At 42.8% G+C, this 11400-nt stretch overlaps 1 protein-coding gene across 2 annotated transcripts in view; it reads right to left on the bottom strand.

Moving 5' to 3' along the window:
* Positions 1–1506: 1506 nt before the first annotated feature.
* The window catches only part of RFX6 (regulatory factor X6), a 30050-nt gene continuing 20156 nt past the window's right edge, over positions 1507–11400 (bottom strand). For both annotated transcript variants that reach the window (XM_083734000.1, XM_083733999.1), the window contains exons 14-20: positions 10946–11063; positions 8651–8773; positions 7276–7485; positions 6628–7143; positions 4892–5104; positions 2955–3528; positions 1507–2814 (exon numbers count right to left, since the gene is read on the bottom strand). In XM_083734000.1, coding sequence (XP_083590126.1) covers positions 3353–3528; positions 4892–5104; positions 6628–7143; positions 7276–7485; positions 8651–8773; positions 10946–11063 — 1356 coding nt within the window. In that variant the 3' untranslated portion in view covers positions 1507–2814; positions 2955–3352. The remainder of the gene's footprint in view (positions 2815–2954; positions 3529–4891; positions 5105–6627; positions 7144–7275; positions 7486–8650; positions 8774–10945; positions 11064–11400) is intronic.

Below are 11400 nucleotides of genomic sequence, written 5' to 3'. Positions count from 1 at the left end.
TACATAAATACACACACATACACAGGTGTTTCCAGGCCCTCTCTCCTTGGATCTCTCCAAAACACACACACACACACACACACACACACACACACACCTTATCATGATGATGACACTCCATTAGCTTGTACATAAAACCTCAAAAGATTTGGTTGACACTGATGGGCTAAGAACAGAACAGAGCATGGTGTTCCATATGTACTAGTTGCAGGACTTAATTTAAAGCCTTTTAAAGGGGATTCTAAATTTAATGTTTGCAGAGCTAGGGTGATCTATCTTTGCAGCCTTACACTATGGATAAAACAGATGTGGTGCTGTGTGTCAGAACATCTGAGGATGAGGCAGTCAACAATTCATCCTCTGATCACATGCGCTGCAGGCCATCAAGCAGGTAAGGAGCTTGCCTTTCTATTATAATGCTAGAGATAGGCAGATGCATGTGCCAGCAGGATGCTGCTGTTTCTTTTCAGGGTAATAATAATAATAATAATAATAATAATAATAATAATTTGTACCCTGCCCATCTGTGGCTTCCAACAAAAGATTAAGAATACATTAAAACATCAAACATTAAAAACTTCCCTAAACAGGGCAGCCTTCAGATGTCTTTTAAAAGTCAGATAGTTGTTTATTTCCTTGACATCTAATGGGAAGGCATTCCACAGGATGAGCACCACTACTGAGAAGGCCCTCTGCCTGGTTCCCTGTAACCTCACTTCTTGCAGTGAGGGAACTACCAGAAGGCCCTTGGAGCTGGACCTCAGTGTCCTGGCTGAATGATGCGGGCAGAGACACTTCTTCAGGTATACAGGGCTGAGGCCATTTAGGGCTTTAAAGGTCAGCACCAATACTTTGAATTGTGCTCAGAAGTGTACTCAGTAGAGAGGTATGTATACACATCAGAACCATAAACTATGGTGATACCATGTAAGGCTACGGAAATATTGGCAAGGTGACTTGGGCATGGTTCAATGCAGTCAGGATTTTAGACTCTAACAGTGTTTCTCAAACTTAGGTCCCCAGCTGTTGCTGGACTCTAACTCCCATCATTCCCACTAGCTAAGGATAATAGGGTGTCTAAGGTGACTAAGGTCAAAGGGGCCCAAAGGAAGACATGTAGAATGCCTGGTTTGGACAAACCCTGGATACCCTTCATTTCATGCAGCATGTGGTAGTGCAGCTGAAAGATTCAGAAGTGAGGAATGTTTTCAGTTATGAAGGAACTCTGAGATTTATCAGTCACTGGAACTGAGAGACAATTTAACACATGGTGAATACAATTGTACCATGAGGGATTCAGAAGAAATGCTGAGCATGAAAAATGATGGCTAAAGATATTTTTTCCATGTGAAATATATGCTCAAACAGCCTGCCCTGTTCTGGTGCCCTCTACAAGTTCTGAAGTACAACTTATGATCCAAAACACCTAGTGGGCCTCAGGTTGGAAAAGAGTTAGGTCTGAACCAATCAGAGAACAACAAAATAACAAATGAGGCTGCCACTTGATAGCATTTGAAATAAACCCTTTAATCCACAAGATTAGAAAATGCAAGTTTGGTCCAGATAGGTTTGAAGTAATAAAATGAAACGATGAACTTGTGGCTCTGCAGATGTTATTGGACTACAACTCCCATAATCCCCAGCCACTGCTCTGTGTTGTCTGGGGCTGATGGGAAGTGGAGTCCCACAACATCTGGATGACTACAGGTTCTCCACCCCATCATAAAAAATGACCCTGTAAACATTTCCATAGGAGGTAGAACACATACATTTGACAATCTGCCAAACAGAATTGCAACTTGCAAAGAACTCTGCAACTCCAATAAATAAAGGTAAATAACATGCATTAAATAATGTTTCTTTGCTTTTACAAAATAAACAAAATGTATGTATGAAGATACAGGACAACTGCTTTTTAAATATAAATTAGAGGAATAATGAGGCAGTGGATTGTTCCCCCCCACAATTCATTGGAACTTATCGCTGGTTTTTCTTGCTTCAAAGACATGGCACAACAAAGCAGAGCAGAAAGACAAAAAAACAAGCAAATATTTCAGTGCTTTATGGAGAAATACTGTGAAAATTTCATCAGCTCACATGGATCATGGACTGGAATTCTGATTTTATATATTGAAAGGCTGACTCATATGGTAGGTGTGTTCATGTACACATGGGATGTTACATAGGCAAGCACTACAGTTCATGGCTGCTGTCACATTACTCAGGCACCAGATGTTTCACGTAAGTGCACCACTGTCACAGTCACACTGCTTCATGGACTTTGTGGTGTGGGAACATAGGAAGCTGCCTTCTGCTGCATCAGACCATTGATCCATCTAGCTCAGAATCTTCTACTCTGTGCTGACTGGCAATTGTTCTTCAAGGCAGGGGTTGTATCCAGGCCTACCTGGAGCCAGTAGCGGGCAGAGTGGTGGGGTTGTGCTGCTCACCTGACCTCCTTCCAGTTCAGTTGCTGGATGCCAACTGTGAGCAGTATGTACATACTAAAGATAACTAGGGCCGGTGCACAAAAGCTAGCAGACCTCCAGGTGTAAAATAAAGCTACTCTTCACTATGCATGCAGCAAATATAGATTACAAAGCACTTGGTATAATACAGTAGTGAACAAAGTGCATATTGGCACATATCCAGTGCCTGTACAAAATTAATTAGAGAAAGGATGGTAACTAGGACATTTAAGTTGAACAAGAGAGTTCACTCTGATTATGCCTTCTTTATAGGTTGGAGAGCAGCAACTGCTGCCTCAGAGCAACACCAGAACTCTGTGATTTAGGAGTGTTGTTGTTAGATGATCTAGAACAGTGTTTCCCAACCTTGGGTCCCCAGCTGTTTTTGGACTACAATTCCCATCATCCCTGACCAATGATATTGCTAGCTAGGGATGATGGGAGTTGTAGTCCAAAACCAGCTGGGGACCCAAGGTTGGGAAACACTGATCTAGAACATCATAATGGTGCAGCAAAGCTGTAAACCCATTGTCAGGTGTGAACCTGCACACTGTTGTAACCACGAGGTGGTGCATATGGTACACCATGCATCAAGGGGCAGCAAAGTGATCACCAAGAAAGGACAGCATCCTGATTACACGGAAAAAAGCAAGAATATTGGTTATAATTGTGACAAGGAGAGAAAATGCAATGGACAATCTCTTTTCCTGTGTTGAAGACCAGAGACACTTGAGACAGGATGGACTCTGCAACCAGCTGTAGTTGCTTTTTCAGTGCATCGTAAAATCTTCTTGGTAGTCTTAAAAAATTATGTGTAATACTTTTTCATCCCTATTCGCCATCAAGTCCTGGGACTGAAGATTGGGTGTGGCCACTTCTGGAAGTCAGGTGCCTCCAGCAGCAGTTCCCATGAAAACAGTATTGATTGGTGGCAAGGTGGAGACCATCTCACTGTTACCTTGCCCAGAAGAGTCCATTGCTTCCTGAGAAGGGCATTGTCTAGAATGCCCATACATACATTGGGAGGAGGATGTAGATATAGCAGGCTGCAGATCTGAAGCTACAAAGAAAATGGCAACAGTTACTACTTCCAGTGCTTAATTTCTAGGGGGAAAAGGAGACATAGGCTATGGCTTTAGTTTGCTTGTAAATAGCATCCTCTGATCTGCATGTTCCACCCTGCTATGGGAGGACTTGTTCTACTTAGTAGAGCAAGAAGTACAATGTGCGTAAGTTCGGAGCCCTTTCATCTATTACTTTCAAGGTGCAGTCCTGGGCCTATGAAGAATTCTGGCATAAATTAAGCCTTCTTCATTCTTCCTGCCTTAAGATTAAGTAAGGAACAGGGAGTTAACACTCTTGGGTGTGTGTGATGGTCATGAGGCCCTGTTGGGTTCCTCTGAACCCCAGCTTTTATTAAAAAGACATTTCTGACCATAACAACATTTCTGAAGAATGTTCGTGAGAAAATGTCCAGCATTTCCAAAGGGGAGCCCCAGAGGACGTCTTTGAACAGAAAAGTGGGAGTGGGTGTGATGCAGAGGAACCACCATCCCACCATAGCTTTCCAAATCACATAATCAATGGGCCCTACTTAGAGCTTGGGGGAAGGGGAAATCAACCATTCATTAGTTGTGATTAATTTCTAAAGAGACGAATGACAGCATTTCAGCCTTCCTAGACATTACGTCCTCTGAGCTGAAAGTCCTATGTCTGAGATACATGGGGATGGGAGAGGAAATGTACAATGCCTCCATTCTAAAGCTGGGGTCTGGCCCTGGCTGCAGGTTTTGCAGCTGAGATTCCCATGTAAGTTAAAACATAAACCCATTTTTCATGCTTGGATCTAAGGCTTGTATCCAATGTAGAAGGCATCCAGTCAGTGCAAAGGTTCTTCTACAATGGGACTCTCCCCAATCGCTTCTGGAGTTTTGGAGTTTCCCCCAGACATTTAGGTGCAGATTTGGGGAGGGAGTAGGAAGTGTATGTGGGGGAGATGGGAAGTCCCATTGCCCAAGTGAGAACTCTTGCACTGATAATATGCTTACTTAGAGCTGCACTGGATACAAGCCCATGCGTGGAGCAAATGCATGGAGACAAAGTAAGTTTGCGCTGACTGACTCCATTCTTGACCTCTACTTGTCTGCTGGCATTACACCTCAACTTTGGCATTTGGCCAAAAGTGAGAACAGACCCAACTCATATACTGTTGTATGTGCGCAGGCTTTACCAGTGCAGGTGGGCTCCACCATTCCAAGTACTACAAGTCCTATGCGCATACAGCTGTGCATGCACAGAACCTGCTCTCACTTTTGGTCAATGTGCATGGCCAGTCAGTACTATTCTTCTCCCCGTCCAGGTGTTGGCCCAGTCCAAAACATGAGAAGATTTAGAGTTCTTGTTCTGCCATCAGACCTACTTACTTAGCGGGTTCTGACAGGCTATCGAGGCATCTGCATAATATGATGCTCCCTGTTTCCTTCCAGCATCCTCTAAGATGCTAAGTGGATCGTGAATGTCACTGTATGGAGGCAATGGTCGAATGCTGCTGATGCTGCTGATGACCGAAACATGCTGATCTACCATTGACCCGAGTCGATGGGATTCCGGGTAATTTATATTATTCCCATAGAACCCTGTTGACAGAAAATAAGTGTATATTAGGTATACAGTAATAGACAACTGTTATATGAGCATTAGATCATCTAGAATTCTCCCTTATAGCACCCAAATAAAATTAAAGTTCCATGTCTACAGTGAATGTGTACAGATATTGATATGGAGATATAGTTATGGAGATGGAGATGTAGTTATGGATACAAGAAAGACAAAAATCTGGACAAGCTGCAGAAGCTAAACAGCATCACCCCTCCATCTGGTAGCTGCTTATGTGAAGTAGCATCCCTGTGATTTGCGGTAGTTTTAACTAGGGAAACTTGTGTACCAGTAACTTCTAAATACTGGAGCAGCAATGGCTAGTGAGATGATTTGCTGGAGGATACCAGCATCTGAATGGGGGGAGAGAGACCTGTTACCCTTACCAGAGGGTGACCAATGGTGGCAGAGAATAAATTGGGCATAGGAGGCTAAATTAACATTGTGTAGGTATGTGGCTGTTGAGAAGCTACCATAAGATCACAATTGGGCATAAGATCAGAGAGAGAGAGCTGTACTCAATTATGCTAGCCTCCAAGCAGCTGAATGTTTGCTTTCTCCATCATCTCATGATGCTGTCCAGTATTACCACCTGGTCTCCCTACACCATGCTGGGGACTCAAAGGCAGAGGCAGCATGCCTCACAGTCCCAACTGCTTGGGAACAACAGTGGAAGAAGGTAATTGGTTTTATGTCCTGCATGTTGGCTTCCTGGAGGAGGCTTTTGGTTGGCTGCTTTGAGAAACAGGATGTTCAACTATATATGGACTTTTGCCCTGATCCAGTTGGGCTCTTCTTAAGTTCTTACTCAGCAGCAGACAGTGGTATTATCTAGAAATCTATCCTATGAGCTCCTGCTGCATAGAAATCAGGGACCTTTTATTCATTTCTGTTTTGTTTTGAGCAGAGAACCATGAAAGAGAATTCTTGTCCTCAAAAACTTACTTTACAATACAAGCCTGGAAGATGCTACAAGACTCACGGCTGTTTATGCTGCTAGAGACTAACAAAGCAATCCAAACCACCCTTTATGCCAGGCTGGCTTGGACTGAGCAGAAGTGTCCCTCCACTGAGCTCTGTGGGCTAAGATGGCCTCTTGTCAGCACTGCTCTCCCTCTTCCACCCAGCAAATGGGCAAGTGGAAGGTCTATTGAAGACTCATTGCCACCAGGACCCAGAGGACAACCCAAAAATGGGTCCCAGGGGCAGGGAGAAGATGGGGTTCAGCTGGCCCAGGATCCACTGGACCCTGAGCTCACTGCTGATGCACAATTGTGTTAGGTCCAATTGTCTTGCCTCCATGAGCAGCAGGGTTGCAGATGCCATGGTGGCCCCACCACTCCACAAATCCCACCAGCAGGGAGGTCAGGTTAAGAATGTGTCCCAACATGCCTATCACTTCCAGAAGTTGTATTAGAGAGAACATACATAAATTTTGGAGCACTAGGGAAGAAGTACAGATCAATGGAAATCGATGATTTTAAAAATCTGAACATTTTAGTACCATTGGAAGCATTTGAGGAATATGATGATCCTTGACCAGAGCTAGCTGCTGGACTGTTCATGAAGTTGTAGCTCCCACTGTTCAGAAATTGCATGCTGTGTGCCTCCTGTACTGTCGAAGAGGACCCATAGTTAGGGGGTGACCTTGTGCTGTATGGAGATACAGCACAGCTGCTGCTGAAGTAGTCTCTGGAGAAGCGCTGCTGCTCATTGCTGGCTGCAAAATGGCTGGCCTCTGCCCTGTGCTGATAGGGTGCAGAAGATGGGTGAGTCTGGGTCCTGAACATGACTGGGTAACCAGCACTGACTCCATAAAAGTTTTGGTTGGTTTGTGGCACAGTCTGGTACAGGGGCTCCGGATAAGAAGCACAGTGGGAGTGAGATGACAGCGGTGGACCTACACTAGGAGGCCTGCCTGCCATCGGTCCCTGGTTGATGACGCTTCCTCGGCCAACCATGGCTGGAGATATGGGCGGAGTCATGAGATGACCTGTGCTTTGAGAGAGCTCCGTTTGACCTGGGGAAACAAACAGTAGAGTAGAGGAATGGTTTGCATGGTATACAGCTCCTTTCCATAGCACTGCCCACTACTACACAGGGAAAATATGAGGAAAGGATAAAGGGTGGGTGGTGGGGATTTGTTTCCTACCTGTTAGCTGCATATTTTCAGGGTTCCCCATGGAGAAAGGATTCAGACCAGAGGACATGCCACTGTGCTGATTGCTTGGCAGAGGGAAATAGGCTTGCTCCACTAGGCATTCATTTTTCACTGAAGCATCACTGGAAAGCGTACCAGCCTTGCTGCGGTTTGCTAGGAAGCAAGAGCTCGGGGATGCAGTAAAAGCAGCTTTACTGGCATCTGGAAAAATAAGACGGGATTCATAAAGTGTGAAATAAGAGTATGCACTGCTGTGTGTGTATACTGCTATATATTTATATGAATTATGAAGATGTAAGAATGGGTCGATCATTCAGGGACGCTTCTTAAATATCTGCTGTGAAAGAGCACACACTTGAAGTGTACAGTGGGCAGTGTTAAGTGAGGTTTTCCCTTGAGGGGAGACGCATGAGCAACCCTGTGTCTTTGGGACTCAGGCATATCACCAGAGAATCATAGAATTGTAGAGCTGGAAGGGACCACTAAGATCATCTAGTCCAATCCTCTGCAATGCAGGAATCTTTTGCCCAATGTGGGACTTGAACCCACAACCCTGAGATTATGAGTCACATGCTCTAGTGACTGAGCTATACAGCTAGCAGTGAACCAGAGAGGATTGTGCACAGTAATAAAACGTAATAGGAACAGAGTTGTTGGACAATATAAACCGGTTAGGTATATTTAAAAAGAACCATATTGCTTGGTGCCTGAATATTTTTTAAGTACTCTTTTACATATCATATACTACTTTTTAAGGGTTTACAACGGGTACCTATTCTCCCCAGGGTATTATTTAAAGGCTCAATATATCCAAGAGATGGCCTTCTTCTCTATGACCAGCTAGGATTTTCTCGAAGGTTACCTTTTTTGATTCATCATCCCTCTGCCATTTCCAAAAGTTGTTTTCAGAATCAGCCTCTGCAACTTGGAATTCCTCCCACCCCCAGAGGCTCACCAAAGCCTTAGCTCAAGCACCAACATGACATTTTGTAAGACCTTTTTAGGGTTGGCATTTTGTGACTGAAAGTGAATTAACAGGAACAAGCGGGGAGCAATCTGTTTTAATTTTAGTTTAGCTTTATAACAACAGTCCTATGCATGCCTGCTCAGAAACGTGTGTAGACACTGAGTTCAGTGAGACTTATGCCCCAATAAGTGTGTTTAAGACTGCAGCCTCAATCTCTCATTCATCCCAAGAGAAATTTAAATAAACAAATCACCCTGCCAATATTAGGTATGGAAGAATAATTGTTTAAATATGTCAAAACAACCAATCAGCTTGGCTACCGTTGCCTAATCACAAACAAGTCTGAACATCTTCAAAGCTTCAGAACTCTCAGGGTTATAAACGACCAATCCTAGTTACCCAGATTCTTCATATACTTGTCCAACAGATTCTGGAGTTCTTGTTCTTTGTCGTTGTTAAACTGGGTCTCCATGGCAAGCAAGATGTATTCGTCTAATAGCATGCGGACCAAATGAAATGAACCTTTGCAGGGGGAGAAAAGAGGAGAGAGAGAGAGTATGTCATAAAGTTATCTTGGTGACCATCTCTCAACACTCTACAAGAAGCAAATGAAACAAACAAATAATTGTTGGACTTTCAATGACCTGCTAAGACCAACAAGAAGCAGTGCTTAACTTCTCACTCTAATCTTGCTCTGCACTGGCCCCCCAAGCTCAATATGTTGACTGTCCTGTAGGTTATTTGGCCACTAATGACATCAAAGTACAACACTGATGAAAGTGAGATATGCTTGATATTTGAAGAGGGCATACATTAGAGTAAGATAAAGCTGAACTCTGTAGACAGAGTCCGGGTTTGCTATATTTCAGTTTCCCTTATACTAAACAACAAGAAAGTAGTTGGCAGACTTGCTAGCAAACTTCTGTAGAATAAGAGTAAGAAAATGAGCACATTGTCATGAAATCTTGACTTAGCAACACTTTAAAGATAATTCCCAGCAGTGGCTAGGGGCTCTTTGAGATGATAGAGCTGTCATTAAAAAAACAAAAACAATCATTTATTCCTGGTAGGGATTGAAGGATCTATCAAGATTGGTTCTCTCAGTTTCTCATTTCTCCAATCTTAAATTCAGTTCCCCAATTTTGGAGCAATTTTCAGTTTAAAAGTATGAAAAATTCATCAGCAATTTCTTCTTATAAACACGTTGATTCACAGTTTTTACTAACATGCAAGCAATTTTCCCTAACATGATTTATTTTTGTATTTTGTGTATTATTTGTATTCTTTTCACTAATATATTCCTTTTTGTGCATACATTACATGCATTTAGGCACCCAAATATATGCATTTTTTTGTAAATGCTGGTTTGTTGCAGAACTGCATCACAACATTCAGGTAAGTTTGAATTTTGAAGGGTAAATGAATCGAGTTTCTCCATCCCTAACTCCAGGGTTTGTATAAGAATTATAAAGGAAAAAGTGCCCGTGAACATGTAGAGAATAAAATGCTCTCTGAGGTGAAATCACCTCTTCTCTATACACTTAGGTATATAGGGAATGATTGAGGCCCATCTTGGTTGTGAGTCCTGGAAGACCTGCTCCCTGCCTTGCAGGCCTTTTCCTGCCTGGACTGGGAGGGTGGGGCTCTGACTGACTCCAGCTACAAAAGCTGAGGCTGCAGGGTGTTGCTTACGGCTGTAATTTTGTATCTTATTATTTATGTGGAAATTATTCAATTGGGTTGTGTAACATTTGATGTTTTGCTTATTATTTATGACTACTTTTGATATGTTTGTAGTTATTTTTGGATATGTTGTAAGCCACCTTGAGCATGATTTTAACTTTGGAAAGGCGGCATACAAACAATTGATTGATTGATTGATTGATTGATTGACTGGACATAGAAAAAACACAGTATATGGTTTGCATACAAAAGGTGACAGGTTTCTCCAGGCAGGGTTGGAAAATCCTCTTGCCTAAACCCCTGGAAAGCCACTGGCTGTCATTGTAGACAATACTCAGCTATATGAGCCAATAGTCTGACTTGGTCTAAGACAAATCCTATGTACACATATGTAAATAGGGAGGGACTTCTGTATGAGAGGTTGTGAGCACAAGTTCCAGACAAAGCTTAGTCCCATCACCTCTCATGTAGAAATTAAACATGGCATGAATCCTGGCATCTGTGCCTTTTAATGGAATAAATACAAACCCATTGCCAAAAAGCAATAACATAAGTACACCAACAGAAACATCAAGAAAAACTTGCTTCTAGTTACATAGAGGTAAAAGAAAATCACTCAGCATCTCTACAACAAAATCACTTTTTTCTCTAAAATTAAAAGAACCAATTATATAAACCACACAGATAAAGACAAAAGTTTGGTTGGAGCCAGGGCCTACCAGAGCCTAACATTAGAATTTATTTTTAATGCCATGGCTCAGTCCTAGAAAAGTAATGTAAGAACCACTGACCATGTGTAGAAAATACTTCTCACCACTGAATAATTACTACTAGTCTCTATATGTCTGGATTCGAGAGGACTGCTGTTTGGCTTCTGGGAAAATAGGCTTAGCTGTGTGACTTTGAGACCACCTAAATGGACTTCCCACCTCATTTCATTTGGTGGAGCCCCTGGTTACACCTTGCCATAACTTAAATAGGAAAACAAAGAATTTGAATAAAATCAAATACCAAAACTTGATGCGTTGTTCAAAGTGAGAGTGTGCATTACTCGGGCTCCAAAAAAGCTCCATTTGAGAAGAAAGTCTTGTGCCCTCTTCTTTAGGGATCGACCATTCTGCTTACTTGCCTAAACAAAATGGCAGGGAGATGGGGGGGGGGGGAGAGAAAAGAAATGAAAACCAAATCCACATATAGTGGACACTAGAACATACCCATCCTGCTGTGCAGTACAGTATTTCTGGAGGCCAATGCCTATGTATCTTGCTTATAGTGAGCTTGCTTGAAGACTGTGTGTTGACAACTGGCCTTATCAAAAACCAGTTATCATTAGTATAGACCAGGGGGTGACAACATGGTTGCCCTGTGGATGTTGTTGGACTCCAACTCCCATCAATCCCAACCAGTAAGGAACCTATGGTCAAGGATTATGGGAGATGTCGTTCAAAGCATCTGGAGGGTACCAT

This window comes from Podarcis gaigeae (assembly GCF_964106915.1).
Source record: "Podarcis gaigeae genome assembly, chromosome: 3".
Lineage (NCBI taxonomy): Eukaryota > Metazoa > Chordata > Lepidosauria > Squamata > Lacertidae > Podarcis > Podarcis gaigeae.
The sequence above is the reverse complement of the archived record's forward strand: the minus strand, read 5'-3'. Positions and strand labels throughout refer to the sequence as shown.